At 38.2% G+C, this 17,556-nt stretch overlaps 2 protein-coding genes across 2 annotated transcripts in view; one reads left to right on the top strand and one right to left on the bottom strand.

The window, feature by feature from the left end:
- The window catches only part of LOC139118892 (E3 SUMO-protein ligase RanBP2-like), a 49,277-nt gene extending 48,272 nt beyond the window's left edge, over nucleotides 1–1,005 (top strand). The window contains exon 28 of the mRNA XM_070682450.1: nucleotides 27–1,005. Coding sequence (XP_070538551.1) covers nucleotides 27–76 — 50 coding nt within the window. The 3' untranslated portion in view covers nucleotides 77–1,005. The remainder of the gene's footprint in view (nucleotides 1–26) is intronic.
- A 979-nt stretch (nucleotides 1,006–1,984) lies between these two features.
- Nucleotides 1,985–17,417, bottom strand: LOC139118893 (X-ray radiation resistance-associated protein 1-like). Its single transcript, XM_070682452.1, is given in 15 exon segments — nucleotides 1,985–2,305; nucleotides 2,926–3,096; nucleotides 3,865–3,881; nucleotides 3,884–3,976; nucleotides 4,477–4,663; nucleotides 5,378–5,737; nucleotides 6,316–6,528; nucleotides 9,485–9,669; nucleotides 11,556–11,767; nucleotides 13,102–13,209; nucleotides 13,659–13,804; nucleotides 14,044–14,141; nucleotides 15,205–15,349; nucleotides 15,709–15,908; nucleotides 17,276–17,417. Coding segments are annotated over 15 exon segments (2,400 nt in total). The 5' UTR covers nucleotides 17,373–17,417; the 3' UTR covers nucleotides 1,985–2,137.
- Nucleotides 17,418–17,556: the final 139 nt, after the last annotated feature.

Below are 17,556 nucleotides of genomic sequence, written 5' to 3'. Positions count from 1 at the left end.
TAATACTTTTTTACTTCTTCCTTCAGATGAGAAAACTTTGCCGAGCGGTGCCGACGTTGATCATGAGGAAAGATAAAGGAACGACATTCCACATCCAAGGCTATCTCACTTACTTCAAACGAGAAGTACCCTGGAAAAACTTATTCTTTATATAAAACTTTCTTGTGGCCAGAGGAATATGCAGTGTGTACACGCTATGTTGTTCAGGGGCACATCCTGTGCAAAGACTCATGTTGAGGCGTTTTTTCCAAGGTAGACAAGTCTGATATATAGACCACTGGGATGTTTAACATAGTCAAGTGTTCACAGGTCAGAGTTGTATAATTAGAAGTTGCAAGTCTTCAGTATTAGTGGTTCAAGGTTTATTATATATTTTATATGAAAACTGGTGCTGAATTGCTCTTATTTCCACGGTGAAAAAACCTTCAAATTTCCATCCTGTATGGTTGGTCAGCATTACAAGGGTGTATTTGTATGCAGACATCTCATTCCAACATATTTCTTTTTTCTTCAGCTACACAAGTATGCATTTTAACAAATAATTATCGATGTATTTTGCAGTTTGTCATTGCTGTGAAATGGAATTTCCAAGTTTTCGTCAGGTTTGGTTGAAAATGACTCGCAATAATAGTGGTTGAATTTGTAGCACACCATTGTTAAGATAAATTTGTACATATTTATCATGACATTGCATGTGTCCTGCCAGTAACCTTCAAGTTATATATGTATTTTGTCGTTTTTTTCTGCATTTTCTATTCTGTTTCTTTGTATTCTTGACTCTGCACAATATGGAAGAGTACTTACTTTAAACCTGTTCACCCCCAATTCCTAGTAAACAGGTCCACCCTCACCATTGACAACAATGGGCTAGGGCCAAACCATGGTGGTGATAGGGTTACAGAGGTGTTGTGTTCTCTCACTAGTGACTGTAGACAGGTATGACTGTGTGTAGTGAAGTATTTGCCTTTTGCAATAAAAGATTCCAATAAAAGTTTGAGCACAAGACGTCTGTCTTTCCGTCCAGTGTGTAATCGCACAGTACAATAAATTATCCACAATTCTGTTTGAGTTGTACCTATGATCAAGGTTACGTTTCTCATAACTTTTCAGTTTTTCATAAAAAGCAATCATGTTAAGCATCAGAATAATATCTAGTTGAAGTATGTTTAGATATTTCTATGAAAATTTCAAAAAAATTATTAAACAACTATAAAAATCACATTCTGCATCCGACAAATGCTATACTTTTGGGAAGCAAGTTATGACGAACTGATGGAGTCATTCTCTGAGAAAAGTTAGGAAGTAAATTTTTGGGGGAAAATGATCTATATCCTTTTAGTTTCATAAACTGGGTGCAACTAGTCTCCCTAATTTCCATCATAATTTCTGTATGCCGAGGACACAATCAGTGGAAAAGTTTACAGAAATGCTGTCTCCTCTCTCAATAAAGCATAAATTTCCAAATCTATTCAAATCAAAATTGAGAAGAATGGTGTGCTTAAAACTGTTTTCAAGATTGTGAAAATAGTCGATTGATTCGTATACACATGGTAGACTTCCCTGAAACTAGTCTATGAATTTGTCGAGAAGTGGGAAGCTTGGTAGACTTCTCCAAGGAATCTCCGATGGTACAAATCATAATGAATCACGGTATATCCCCAGTACTGTAACTCAGTTGAGTAGTCAGACATCTCATAATCTTGCAGCATCAGAGATTCAAAGTTGAATAGGAAGTGATACAATGGTAAGTGTGATAAGTACTATTGCCCTGAAACTCCGAAGGCATGTTGTAGACAGCATAATAGCACTCTGCCGGATTTACCCAGTACTGTAGCATCTCTGTGCTCAGTTTCAGAGAACCACAATGTAACCATGTTTTAATGTTCATAGGAAATTTAATCAATTCGTTAAAGTGAAAAACACGTATGTACATGAAAAAACCAATCATTTTTGAATGCATACAGTATATACAATTATGATCACGTGACTTTCAAACGTGAATTGTAAAATCAAGTCAGTGTAACTTTACAATCTGACTTATTACTGTTCATGATTTTGAGTATTATTTTGCAGTGCTTATGTACAAAAACAACAGGAAAACAGGTCCAAATGTAAAGAAGTGGGCATGTCTGCTTTGCTATGTTGTTGGCGTTTTGGTCTTGCTGGATCCTCGCTGCGCCTTCTTTGTATTTTCAAGTTTATCGGCAGTGTCCTTAATGCTCTGCATGGTTTCATCAAAGGCCTCCATGGCCTCACTGCTATCCTTCATCGACGCTGCTCGGACCGTTTTGTACTTGGCTTGGATCTGTTGAACACCAGGAAAGACCTCGTCAATAACACTGAAACACAAATCTTCCAAATATCTTACTTAGAATATGGTTATGTACCTAGCCCTATGCGTTGAGGTTTTCATGAAAGGCAATAAATTTGATTTACCTTATCATGATGATTAAGCAAATTAGATGAGTGGGAGCATAGAATGTACAGCATTCCAGTAAAACGGTGAATCGTTGCTGAAAAAACTTCACAGTGTGTGTTTGGCTCAGTCTGTCAACATCTATGTCAGACATTCTTGTGGCACGATAATTCATGCATTTGAAATGCTCATGTTGCTGCACTCAATCATACACATTTTAAAATTTGACAATTAGGAGATCCGTAAGATAATGCACAATCTACCATAAGAGGTACTTTACTCAAGTTCTTGTACCATTTTTAAAGGGGCAGGTCAGTTATCAGCTTTATCGAAAGGCAAATTGACTAACTTGATAAAATTTTAATGGAAAACAAAGGGCTAACACCATGTAAGTACTCCATATCAACAAGAATTAATCCGAAAACCAGGGATTGAGAACTGCCCTTTAGTAACTGGACTTGTGTGTACTAACATGTGATCCAGTGTCTAAAATTCACGTGAAGACAAACCTTTGAAAGTAGTTTCTCAGCTTCTGGATACTCTTCTCTGAATTTCTTCTTATCTTCCAATATGGCGGCCAGACTGATTTCCTGTGTGGTGACTCTGTCTTTCATCAGTTTCATCATGTCTTCAAGTCTCTCTGCTTTGGTCTTGAACTGCTTTCCGTAATCAACTTGACTCTGATTGGAAAGAAGGAAACAAAATTCAGTTTGAGGCTGCCTCCTGATTATAAAGTCCTCCATCCGTCACATGCAATCCAACAAGACTTAACTGAAGTGAAGGCAGATGTGAAACCTGTCATGCTGAGACTGGGTATCAGAACTAGTTTGTGATTCCTGTTGTAAAAGCTGTAAGGAGAGTACCTTTAGGAAGAGAGTAACTGGCAAGTGGCAAATACCTTTGTCTGGCATGCCCCAACTGCAAAGTGTTTAGACAGCTAGTAGCTGGAGCTTTCGATGATTTTTTCCTGTATTTAGTTTTTAAAAGCATATTGAGATACACAGTATTCAGCTTGTCAACATGGCCTTTACACGTTTGGACTGCATTGTTATTGTTGACAAGTGAATTTTAGTCCAGAATTCAAATGTAAACAGTAACAGTGCATTGTACATGTCACAGTCCCTCTAATCATGTGAGGAAGGACTTGTGTACATGTATAGATAATGTTTACAAGCTCAGTAGGTGTTTGACCGTGTTTTGGAGAAGAACAAGAACTTTACATTGACATCAAAACAAAAAAATGTAAAAAATCTTGAAAAGTTACAACAGCTACTGGTCTGTTAACAGATTTGAAAACTGAATAACTAGCAGTGATAGCTGAATGAGAAAAGATCATGAACACTGATGATGAAGAAAATGAAGGGAGAAAAGCAAAAGCTCTGAAGACTGGTGCATCAATTGTTTTATGTCCTAGCATCTAGCCCATAGAAAAACACTGAAAAGCTTACCCTTTCATAAGGTTCAATGGTTTGTGTAATCTCTCTACGTCCACTTCATTGTCCTTGTAAACCACAGGATGTTTCAATGCATACTCCAGTGCCTTCACGTTGCCATGGATATCTGTATAAAGAATGAAAGAAACACAAATGTCAACTGCTTGCATTTCATCAAAAAGAACCAAGCGTGGGCAACGTCAAGGGATTGAGTTAATCAGTGGGTTTACAGAAAGCCAGTGATGCATCAGCTGCATTTTTGTCAGACAAGTGTCAATGACAGAAAATATTACACGGTCCATCTTTTCACCTTATGAGCTGCTGACTAGTTATTTGGTCAGGGCGATTTCTTACATATTTTATTATTACCTGCCCCCGTCTCCAACAGTGTCTATGTAGTGCGCCCTCTATGGCAATGTTAACTCAGTGTAGCAAACTGCAGTGTGAGGGCTTATTCTCACAGACATAAATCAACTGGTCAAGTCTAAAGTAAGCCGTTGACATCTTGATTCAGAATGCAGTTAAAAACTTCTTCATTTTGTATCAAAACCACAGAGTAATAATAATAGTGGTGAATGCAACAAAAAGCAATAAACAGAATGTAGATAGTTTTAGTAAGTGCCTCACCTGTGGGTAACATTATGGTGGGATCATCTTCAGCATCAAGCAAGAGTTCGTATCCTTTGTATTTTTCAGGCATTGCCATGGAAACTGCAGCACTATCTATTCTGTTGGCCTTTTTGCTCTTCTTCTTCTTGTCTTTCTTGTCAACTTTGACCTTTGGTTTGGCCAGCTCTTCAGCTTGGTCATCAACCTGAAAAAGTAGATCAAGTAACATGTACAATGGTGTATTTGGTCCATGGCCATGTGGTGACAGCATTTCCTTCATCGTTTACTTTTTCACTTAAATAGCCCATTGAACGCAGACATCCCATCTCTTGGTGCCCAGTGACATCATGCACAAGTTTAATCCAGTAAAGTTCAAAGGAACACCATTGGAAAAGGAGTGACAAGGGCAATGCCTATGAATGTGCGATTTGTCACAGATCAACATGATTTTGAAAATCAGTTTTTTACTGTGTCACCTTTTCAATCCTACTGTGATCATAGGGTTCCAAGACGATTGCTGTGACAATCTACTGATAATATTACTCTACCAGTGTCAGTTGAAGTCAGTATGAACACATTTATGTAAAGGGTATAACTGAGCAAGATAAGTGAGAGAAAATTATGTTTACGTGTAAACATGCTTTTTAGCTGTGTTTTTTGAATGGCCAAGTGTGCTTAACTACTTTACAAGGGATGTGGTCTGCTTTTCTGGCTGCAAAACCAATTGAAGCTGATACCCATAGAGACAGATGACCCTCGCAAGACATGGGTTGATGGAATTTGCACATTGACCAGTCATAGATTACAAAACTAGCAACACCTTATCTTGAAAATTTTCGCCATCACTTCAAATGGTAAAACACAAATTGATACATTTTTACAATTTCTCAATCAATATCATCCACTGAAATATTTTTACCTGAGTGAGAAATACAGGATCATCCGCCTTCGTGTCTTTCTTTTGTTCTGATAGGTCCACCTCCTCCAGGTCAATGACCTCATCTCCAAAGTTATCCTCTGTCCACGTTTTTGTGCGGGACATCTTGTCCTCCACCTCCTCCTTCAGACCAGCAGGTGTCCCCACCTTGGGAGGGGGAGGGCTAGGCTGGATGGGTGGCAGCGGTTGGGACTGGTCTAAAGATGGGCTAGGTGCTGACTTGGCTCGAGAGGGTGGATGGGGTGTATGGAGCTGACTGGACGGAAGGGCAAATCTGGACGGCGCTTCCAACATAAGCTGTTCAACTGGTACTTTGGGTACTTTTGGCACTACTGTTGATACCTGAGGAAGAAAAAAATGTACAACCGTCATCATCTTAAAACCCTGAGTGAATATGATTCAATAAATACTGACTACTGTCTACAACAGACAATATCTTAGTCGCAGACTGGTTAAGTACAGGGTACATTTCTGATGCAATAAATACTGACCACAGCAATAGACATATTTTTAAAAGTCAGAAAAATAAAATCAACAGAAGAACATCACGACGATGGAACACTAGAATGAGTATTTAAAACACTGGGACCTATAAAATTCCACAAATCATGATTTTTAGGCATTTGAGGGCCATATTGAACTTAATTTACTTGCACACAGACAGAGTATTTTCAGACTCATTAATGTAGTCCTGTATTTTGTCTTACGCACATACAAACAAAAACCTCTTCAATGAAGTTTATGTCTACAACAGACAACATCTTAGTCGCAGACTAGTTAAGTACAGGGTACATTTCTGATTCACACACCACATACATATAGACTAGTAGTATATGTACATGTATGTTTCAGTGAAAATTACTGTATTTGCAAACTACAATACGTTTTCCTTGTACTAGAATAAGTTGTATAATTGTTACCTGTCTGGTTTTCTTAACAGGCACTTTAGGACCTGGTTTCTGTGCTTCTCTTGGCTTGAGTCTAGTCAGGTGAATTCCTAGTCTGTTGACCAGATACCTGGTCAGGAGGGGCGGGTCACCACTGTTATCCATGGTCAGTGGATTGTTGTGTATCACCAGTTCTGTCAACATTGGCCAGGCTGCAACAGCTAGAAGCCCCTCCTCTTCAGATATCTAGGTGAACAAAGTATTGCAACATGATTGATTGCTGGACAAATAGAACCAGATTTCTATATATTAACCTTTATATACATGTACACTGCTATGCTAACAGGTCAAAGCTGTCTCAAGAAAGAAAAGGATTGATTCTTTGTTTACCAATGAAATGGTATAAAAACCCTGCAATAAATTTTGAAAAACTTTCACTTCAGTATTTTTGTCCTCTGTATAATGTTTACTCCCTGCAGCGTGAAATACTAAGTATTTAGATATTCAAGTATCAAAGAAGACAGTACATGTCACAAATTCAGTCTGTGTAGATAATCTGAATACTGGGCATAGGTGCAGTGAACCATAGGGACATTGTTTCTGTCACTCAATTTTTTATAATTTTTTTCCCCTGCAAAGTTTACTTAGTGTATAATGGAAAGTTAGAATTTCAAATACCATGACGGTAATTTGTTTCTCTAATTTATAATTTGCATGGTTAACCCCGATTTTTATTTTTGATTATGAAAGAAAAGTGTAAACTTTCCTTGCAGACAGTTTGAGCCAAAGTTAAAAACTTTCAGTTTCAATGTGCATGTTACATGTGCCTTAAAATATATGAACTTCCATCACTGGTCCCCTACAAAATGCTTTGAGGGATGGTAATTTCACATTGGTTTGATATCACTATCAGACAAAATTTGGCCAAATTCAAATTTTTCATGTTGTTGAATTTATTACTTTAGTTTTTGGTGTTCACACACACCAATGCACTGAGAGAAAATTGCCGCCCCAAACCCTGTGACCTCAAATTACACTCTTTCCATCTAATTGCTTTGTCAGGAGTTATAAACTCTGTTACATGTAATGTGCATTAAACCCCTTCACTACTACGATGTAGTAAAACTGAGGTCATACACACACTGTGAACAGATATGGAATCTCACCAGAATTTTCCAGCACTCAAAGTATAGAGTATTAAAGTGTTATGGCACCTGAAATTTCCGGCTTCCACAGGAGTGAGGAGGTTAAGTGGCTCTACAGAAATTTTTGACATTCCTCTTATTCATAGGGTATACATTTGGGCGTATGTAGTGCTGAAGTTTTTTCAAAGCATAAGGAAAAGGAAATACTCATTTGTAATATCAGTTTTAAATTTAGTTTTCTTTTGCTAGTTTTTCAAATGTTTTGCCAGCCTGGGTTACCAATCAATTGCACTTTTGCTGTTCAGCTGTTGGCAGTTATTGGCTAAACAAACCCTAGCGCCTAGCATGGCTTAAGGCCCGGCTCGAAATGGACCGGAATCAGGATTAGTGCCAAGTTTGGGTGGGCGTTTTGGGGCATGGTTCTGCATAATTAATCTATTGGCAACGGTTGCGATCGTTCGCATTATCTGCGTAATCTGTTTGCTCTCAAATCACACTCAGGCTTGGGTACGTACACTGCAGTCTTTGTTTCCGGTTCGTTTCAGTTATGCCATGGCAATACTCGAAAGAAAAAAGAAAGAAAGGAAAACTAGGAAGGAAAAGGAACACGTCAGGAAAATGGTAGGAAATAGGTAAACGGCGACGTCATGACCGATCGCAAAAAACAAAGGAAATTAACGGAAGGGTCGAGACTTCCTTGAATCTTGTGTATCACGATATTTGTAATAGCGATCGCGGTCAGTTGCTCGGTTGCTTGGCGGCGGGCTGATATCGAAAAATTATCACGAGTTATGTTTATTTTCGGAGCAATTGAAAGTTTTGCTCGAAACGTTTGTTAACCTTCAACTGGAATCAATGACAGACAGGGTTCCTCTCCGTCTTTCTTTCTACCTCCATGGTTATTGAAGGAATTAAAGTCCAGCTTTGACGAAATATTATTACGATGTAGCGCGGAATCAATGAGCTGTCCTCAGACACGCGTATCCTAAAGCGTTTACAAGATTGGGTGATGGCGCTTACTTGCTCATCTTGAACTGAAAGATTGAATGTTTCAACTGTTCAAATATCTTACATTTTTGTTAAATTCTCATCACAGAAGTCCAAATGTAACTGGGATAATCGGTATGTCAAAACCTTACTAGTACCAGCCCTCCGAACACGACATGTCATTTCCACGTGTAAAAACACGGACACGTACATACGGCCGTTTTCGGGGCCAGTATATATATCACAAACAACTGTTCAGTACCGTCAAGTTCGGCCGTAGATTTGGAACGGGGAAGTTGTTAAAAACGTGGATCTCTTCCACTGACAATAATTAAATTGATCATGGAGGCTACCGCCATGTTTTGATGATTATTTTCATTGCCATTCTCAGTGCAAACTACGGACTCTGCTTACGCGCTTTTCGCTAGAAAACATCGTACTACGGGTAAGCTTACGGACTAGTCCTCTTGCTAAGTCACGTCTGAAAATGGTTCACTTTTGTGATGTCATTGCACGATAAACGCTAGCAAAAGAGTTGATGGCAACACAAGTTTTCATCCTTCGCCCGCTGATATAAGTCTAAGTTTACATATAGCTTGTTTACATCGTAATTGTTCTCGTATGCACAGCAAATGTTTGACCAATTTACGCCTCTGCGCGTCACCGAATGATTGACAATTGTTTGAATCGTGGAACGACTGTCTCCTGAGGGCCATTCCCTTTGTTCAGAAAGCGATTTTCCCCCTAATCGTCGTAGTTTTAAAAAACTTTGTGAAACTTTGCAGATACCTGTATGGCCTAGGTGTTTATGAAACAGTCTATGTTCATGGTATGCCAATAATATATGTTTGATCATCGTTTAGGCCGATTTTCACGGAGCGGTCTACCTAGCTATTGCCAGTTGTCACTCAAGCGCCATTATGAATTTTCAATAAGTTAGGGGCCTTTATACCCCGCACACCGTTTTAAAACAAAATAACAATCCTGGCTTTTATGAAAGATCTTATCGTTTCTGTGGTTGCGAGTTGTCTGTGCCCCCATGTGTATTGTAATGTGTATATTCAACTCACCTGGTTGTAGGCAAGACTCAGGAATTCTAATTCTGGGAACGGCGGTGGTGATTCACTGGTGAAGAGTTCACTACCGATCTGTGTTGTGGCAGCTACACTGTTCCCTTCTAACTCTTCTTCTTCCTTGATATCTTTCAGCGTTGTGTCCATCATTGACGTACTGGTGATAATTGCTCCGTCCTCTCCTGGAAAAGATATCAACAATGTTAGAGAAATTACTAGAGAATTGTCATTCGCATACTGATCAACTGACGTTTTCTTTCAAATACATTGACATATATGTACTGTAGTCAATACTGTTGATTCTTTGGGAAGGAAAATAGAATAATATGGTAGTGCAAATTATATTTGGAAGTCTGTTTCATATACTAGCTGATTTAAACAGAAATCTATTCGTATGTTTTCCCAATGTTGTACATTTCCTGATGTTGTACATGTTTCTGTTGGACTATCAACATCAGACTGTTGAGCCACATTTGCCCTTTTATTTGGCTCTTAGCTTTGTGACCTTTGAATCCATTGCTGGTGCAACCTTATGCCTTTTTGCTCTTAGCCACGTGAGAATAATCCATTTTGAAAGGCACATGCAGGTAGTACTCTAAACACTGTACAACAACTGACCCAGTCATGATGGTCAATAGGCATCAGGATAGTGTACAGTCTCTGTGTTAACCCTTTTATGTTACTCTTCATTGGCTGCAGTTTTTGGACAGACTTTGGGAAAAACGGGGGGAAAAAAATGGAAGGATCTAAAAATATTATCATGGTATTGTATACAGTAGTCAAAAATTGACCTTGGTAATCAAAGACTGAGAGGTACCTGCTGGAGTACATCAACCCTTGGCAAGTCCTAACCCACTGCTGGTGAAATCACACACATGTCTTAGATTTCCTACTCATGCCTATTGCATTTCAATTTTTCTTTTCAATTTGAGTCTTTCCCCACTTGGAAGGCTAAAATTATGATAAACAGAATATATCCTGCAGCAGTGCTCAGCCTTAAGGCATTACAAATTGTTATAAGTCTGTTAAGGTAAAAGTTTGACACCACAATGATTTGATGACTGTTGACAGTACTGCACCGATTCCTTATCAACTTCCCCCACTACAATATGTGTATACCAGACCATTTGTTTTCTAACTTTCCTCTCCTTCATTAGCTGATGTGCCTTTTTTTTTGACTAGATTTAAAACCTACCACTACACACACCTAAATCTACCAAACTAGCACTGCTAGTCTCCCTGCAGCTAAGCCTGTTGTTGTTGTCTTCACGGCTGTTTTTCTGACTGACTACGTATGGGGACACAGGACTGGCGCCGCCAAGACTGCTCCATTTGCTTTCTAAACTGCCTATACCTATCACTGGTTGGTTGCAGTGTGATAAAAACATTCAACAGTTTAGTACAGAGTGCGTCTTTGTGCATGTGAAATACTATGATAAAAGACACGAATATCTTATCGGATATTGAATAAAAGGAGGGTAGGCAAGCTGATATATTTTGAGTAAATTCTTTCACTGACGAGAAACAGAAAATTTTCATGAAGGTAGGCCTTTACTTCACGAACTCTGAATCAATTTTGGAATCCCTGGGAGTTTTCAGTTTATGTACTGTACCTGAAAATGGAATAATATTCCATTTTCAGGTACAGGTACAACTTGTACAGGAAAGAACTTTTCAAGGTAGTACATCGATTTTACAGCTTAGGGAGAATACTGGTTTTGGAACATGCAGACGAAAATAAAAAGAAAGCAATTATGCTGATATTCAGCATCTGTTCCCTTAATATTGATGCAATAAATAAAATACTTATTTCAACCCTTTTGCCACCATGGTTTGGCCCAAACCCATTATTATCAATGGCGAGTGTGGACCTGTTTACTGGAAATTGGGGGTGAACAGGTTCAATTATAGGAAAATAAATAACAACAGTATTTGGGAATGCATATGAAGTCCAATTCATAAAGAATACCCATTGTAATTGTAACTTATGACAAAAATTACGTCAGCTGACATACTATGAATTGAGTAAGCAGCACAACAATATGTATGAGCATATTGCTCAGCCTACCTTCAAGTTCAAGTTTACTGCTTTTCCTACTTGCTCCCCGACTAGATTTGCGACTTGACGGTAAACTGCCCGTCTCTCCTACTGTACGGGGTGTGGCATGTCGAGGTGTTGTGGCCACAGACGGTGGTTCACTTTCCACCATCTTGCCACCCACGGCTCTCAGGTGAGGCACTGAGTAAATTTGGTTTTTGTCCAGGTTGAGTCTTTTTAGTCTGTAAAGGAAGAGGAAAGTTGTGTGAGAAGCTCACGGTATCACTGAATTCCTGGTATTATACTGATTCAACAGTACTCTGAAAGCTAATAAGTTACGGTATTATGTTATTATCAGGTAACATGTGGCCTTGATACTGCTCAAATTTTCCCCAAGGAATCTTTCACAAATTTTCTGAATCAAGAACAAAAATCTGCTAATTTTGGTACATGTGCTAGAAAAACAATTCCACAACATTAACCTACAACTTGGAAATTCAAAATTTCTACTATCCCTGTGTTAACTGTCTTGGGAAAAATTAAATTTTCCATTCACAAAAATAAGATGGTGACAACTTCGCGCATTTCAGGGGCTTCAAAACTAGCCAACACTAGCAGTAAACCAGAAAAGTATTGTTACATGTAATATTTTGAGAGTCAAAGGCGCATTCTACCTTAATGGTGATAATAACCAACCGATTTCCATTACCTCAAGCACATCAAGTAACTTTACATCGCAAAATTTTCTTACATAACAAGTGTATTTTGGTAGAACGCGCCTCGCGGACAGATAGTCGGACTCTCAAATTTCTACAATTCTTTTCTGATCTATCACTTGTGGGGGCTCATTTTAAAGCTCTTGGAGAGAGAAAAACTTTCACCAGCTTAGTTTTTTGAAAATCCCAAATTTAATTTTTCCCCTTAGAGTTAACACAGGAATGGCGGCCATTATGAATTTAAAATATCGCAAAATGTTAAATTTGTTTCGCTAGTTCCAAATTTTGCGCGGTGACCTCATTCAGGAAAATTTCAGCAAAAGTTTAAGTCTTTCACTTTCAAGGTGCATACTACCTTAAGAGGCCACAACATTAATTAACTGGTCAACCACTCCCCAGTTGCAAAGACTATCATGCTATATCAGAGAGCAGGATAATTCAATCCCAACAACTCCTTTAATTTTCAGTGTTTCAGTCGCACCCTTCTTTCCCATTGAACAGTGTATACGTTCACCTGTAAAGTGAAAACTCCAGGCCTAAGTGGCAATGTTTACCATACAGCAGTAAAACTTGTGACAGACATCATGAAATATTTCTAATGGCAACAGCTAGTGTCCCGTCAAGAATTATAAAACATTTTGCAGTATAATTTCCTGAGTTCAGATTTACATATAGTGTTTTTTAATAGTTTCACTTCTGTTTCATAGATTACACTTCACTATGTCTGGCCAGGAGTGTTGTTGTATACAGTTTTAGTTTAACCATTTCTGTGTTTTCCTGTATGTGAGTTCAAAGGCGAAAAGAATCCATGAAACGATACAAGTATACCACTGCAAACTTCCAAAGATTATGGTACTTACTTTCTGAGACCAGCTAGGTTTGCAAATGTCGTCATATCAGTCAGTTTGTTTTCATCCAGGTACAAAATCTCCAGACTAGCAAAACGAGATATTTTCCCAGACAGTTCCCTGAAAATGAAAAAAATTGGCACAATTATGCATGATGATTCTGTAGACTGGCACAAATGCCTCAAGTCAAAAAGTCCTTTAAAGTTTGTCAACATGGTGCATATATACTGCTAATAAACTACATTAACATTTCTAGACATGCATTGACAATTCGAAAAGTCTGGATGTAGGAAAGGTTGGCAGAATGCATCAAATTTTTATACTTTTGCTTCTTGAAATGTCACTAACAAAATAAAATTGTGAAAGGAAACTATCAAAACTATCTGTCTGTCCTAAATGGCTTTACATTTTGTTTGCTCTTTTGCCTGCTGGTCAGATGCTGTTCAGCCTCCAGCTTTTCAATAAGTATTTTGACTATGATCATATTGGCAGCTCATCTGAATGCCCCCCCCCCTCTACTCCTATTCTCCTCCATCCTTCCCTCCCTCCTCTCCCTGCCAGATACTTACTCATCTTTGACTCTGACAGGCTGTGCCATCTCAGAAGGCAATGAAGTAAACCCATTGCCAGATAAGTGTAACACTTTTAATTTGGGCAAAATACCCAAAGTCAGTATGTCTTCTTGGGATAAATTGTTGTATGATAAATCCAGCACCTGCAACAGAAATGAAAAATATATTTCTTCTTAGAAAATTTAGAATTTTTGTTTGACAGAGCTAGACAAAGTAGCAAATAAACATTTAAATCTGCAGCATAGGTGTAAACACTTGGAAAAATTGCCATTGTTTTATGACGTAAAACATGGTCCCTGATGATAGAAGGGACTTTTGAAATTTGACAACCAAGGTTCAAAACCTGAGAATAATTAGATTTCATGTACCGGTATATACTTACCTCTAAGTAGGGAAAATCATCAAGATCAAGTTTCAAATTTCTCAGCCCATTCACAGGTAACTCTAATTCTCTTATTATTGGAAAATTTTTGAAGGCCTCTGCAGAAAAATTAGAAGAAACAGTTTTGATGAAAAGACAATGTCATGATTTTTCCTTGTCTGAATTCGAGTATTAGGAAAAAATTCTTTTTGAAGACCTTGTGATCAACAATATCATACTGTTTTCTTGATCTAGTCATCCCATGTTGCTGTATTTGTGCCTACAAACTACCTAATGAAAACAAGGAATTGGTATTTTCCTAAGTCTGGTCAGGTGCGTGGTGAACAAATCAAATAGTACTGATTCATGCACTTGAATGTAAAATGAAATTGTACCATGAAATATGGGAAAATCATGGCGGAAAGCCAATATTCTGATACAGATAACCTGATTACTGCTTTGCAGTTATTATTTAAGACCTCACTACCAGTGTAAATGGATTGTTTTAATGTATTACCGGTATTTTGTAAACTTTGGGATGCACATGTCTGCAGAAAATTGAACCACGACCGAAACTGCCATAAATTGATCACACCCAACTGTGACAGTGGGCATGGACAATGTTGCATGGATTGATACAGGACAGGAAAATTGTGGCTAAAACAATACTGAAGACAAGAAATGATGCTGCACCAGAGAGAAACCAATACATCCAACTTTTAACCGTTTCACCCCATTTTCCTCTCGAGAGGTCAAACTTTGCCATAGAAAACCATGGGATTTGTTTACACTATGGAGGTGAAAGGGTTAAATTAGTACTGTGAAAAATCAAAGTGTAGCCAACAGGGTTCTCCACACGGAGATTTTGAGGGATTGGATGGTCACCTGTCTATATTCAGAGCATTCTATTCATATGTTAATAATAATATAAAAGAATGCATTTTCACAACAAAGGAATATGCAAATTTTCCAATCTTAATGTAAATTTGCAGCCCCTCTGTTTTTGGAGAACATTGACATACATACCTATGCCATCAATTGTATGGAGTTATACCTGAGTTTGAAAATAACATCATATGTATATATGTACACTGTAATCTATCCAGTGGTTATAAGACAAGGCCTAGATGCCTTGACAAATCATTGCAGGTAATTTAGCGATGTTGCAAATGCAAGACTTACCAAAGGGTAAAAGGTTCTCAGCAGCATTGACGTAAGCCACATTATCAAAGAGTTGGAAGTCTTCCTCCCTGGCTTCAACTAAGTCTTGACTTGACATATTGACAGAGCACAAATCAGAGGGATCCTCAACACAACAATGCTTCATCTAATGATAGAGAGTACAAAATGTTAGTGAACTTCAATAACTGATGGTGGAAAAAATTGTCATTTGCCATGCAGTAGGGCGAGTATGGAACTGAAAAAAAAATAATTCACCCACTTTCAACTTTTTATCCTACAGCATTAACTATACACAGAGTACCATAAATTTCTAATATGGACAGAGTATAAACAGTCGTATCTTGTCCTAATCCTTAGAATAGCAGCAGTGATTGTAGCAGATGGTTATTTTATGATTATGTTACACTAGTCATTGATGCATAGATGGCAGTCACTGAGTGTCAAGGACATAAAGTCCCCAAGCAACCATGTATTGCAGCTGTGAAATGTGATTGCCATACAAACCAGAAAAAAGCCATCGAGGAGGCCAGCTGTTTCATCGTCTTCTGTCCTACTAGATGCCGATGCTCTTCGTTTCTCTTCCCTTTCTCTCTGTCTTCTCTCCTCTTTCAACTGTTCATAGCTCTTCGGCTTTGCACACAGAATTGCCTTGAATCGCCTCCTCTGCTCTGCCCTATGTGCCACCAACCAGGCGCCGCCGAATGCTGGGGACAAAATTTTTCAAATGTTTTTATCAGACTTTCATATCCATCAATAGATACAAACAGCACTTGAATGCAGTAAGTTCAGTGTTACTACAGTGGTTCCACTGTTTACCACAGGATATAGCTGATGAGGTGTCTTTTAAGGTAATATGCACCTCGAAAGTGAAAGACTTAAACTTTTGCTCAAATTTTCCTCAGGAAAACTTTCTACCATTCACTTACCAAAGCAAGAATAAAAATTAGGGGTCACCATGCAAACTTTGGTACTAGAGAGACAAATAACTTGTGATTTCTCGATATTTGACATTCAAAATGGCCGCCATCCCTGTGTTCACTCGATGGAGAAAAAATAAAATTTTTCGAATTTCGAAAAACTAAGCCATGGAAAAGTTTTCTTTCACCAAGAGCTTTAAATTAACCCCCACATGTGGTATATCAGAAGAGAATTGTAAAAGTTTGAGAGTCCGAATGTCTGTCCCCGAAGTGTTTTCTACCTTAAGGCTTAACTAATTACCATTTTGGGACACAGTGATCAATAATAAAATATTGAAGATGATTACATGACTCTGCTGTTGCTGCTGCTGCTGCTGATGAACTTGAAGGTGACATTGAATGATGATGACGATATTAGAGAAACTGAATGATGGTGTTGACGGTGGTACTAATAGTATTACATGTAAATTTTCATTTTGTATAAATAAACCGTGGTGTATTATATTATTGCTTCTACTGCTATAATTTAGTGGCATTGTATACACTCAGAAGGCCTCCATGTAGCTGTACCTTTATGTCTGTCATTTGATTCGAAAGTGAAGATGTAAATAATTGCTTTATTTTGAAATTGTGGTAGACTAGATGTATATACCTTTTGGCAATATTCAAGAAGTGGTATTAAATCAAAACACATTGCTGAGTGCCTTCATTATGCCATTATGGGGCACTTGCACCTGTGTACATATGCCTCTTCTTCTCAGGCATAGGTACACACACGTCTGTCTGGGGCGCGTAGCGCAGAGCGGAAATTTAGAAAACAGGTGACTGTGTATGGGGCTACTGGGCTTTCTATGGCAGGTATGACATCATCAGTTAGTGGCAATACCACTCCTTGAATGTTATCCTTTTATGCTATTATTTGATTATTAAAATAAGCTGATAAAGTTGTTTAGGTATTCAGGTTTGAATGTACCGGGCAAGGTACTACCTTGTAAAAATTGCAATATTATCTAGAGCCTGAAAGTTGGACACTGTAAAGTGTAAACATTCGTGCGAACCAAAATTGGAGTTCGGTATGGACAAGTCGTGAAGAAAGGCCATCCTCTTTGCACGAAAATTAATATATAGCAAGAGAAAAACTCAGGTTTACTTACCATCATCAGTTTGACCGAATACACTCCTCACTGGGAAGCAATTTGAAGCATACCCTCCCGTTCCGTCATCAAGCTTGACGCCAGCAGGCACCGCCATCTTGAATCTGCTTCCATAGAAACGTTGTTTACATACAGGATTTAGTCCGAGACAAAAGACAAAACAGCGTATCAATACTCAGGTAAACAATTAACTTTTATGTATTTTCAAGATATAAGTCACCATTGTAGAATGATATTTTTGAAAATATACTTATTCATATTTGTCAGTAATATACCCACCA

This window comes from Ptychodera flava, chromosome 19, assembly GCF_041260155.1.
Source record: "Ptychodera flava strain L36383 chromosome 19, AS_Pfla_20210202, whole genome shotgun sequence".
NCBI classification, from domain to species: domain Eukaryota; kingdom Metazoa; phylum Hemichordata; class Enteropneusta; family Ptychoderidae; genus Ptychodera; species Ptychodera flava.
The sequence above is the reverse complement of the archived record's forward strand: the minus strand, read 5'-3'. Positions and strand labels throughout refer to the sequence as shown.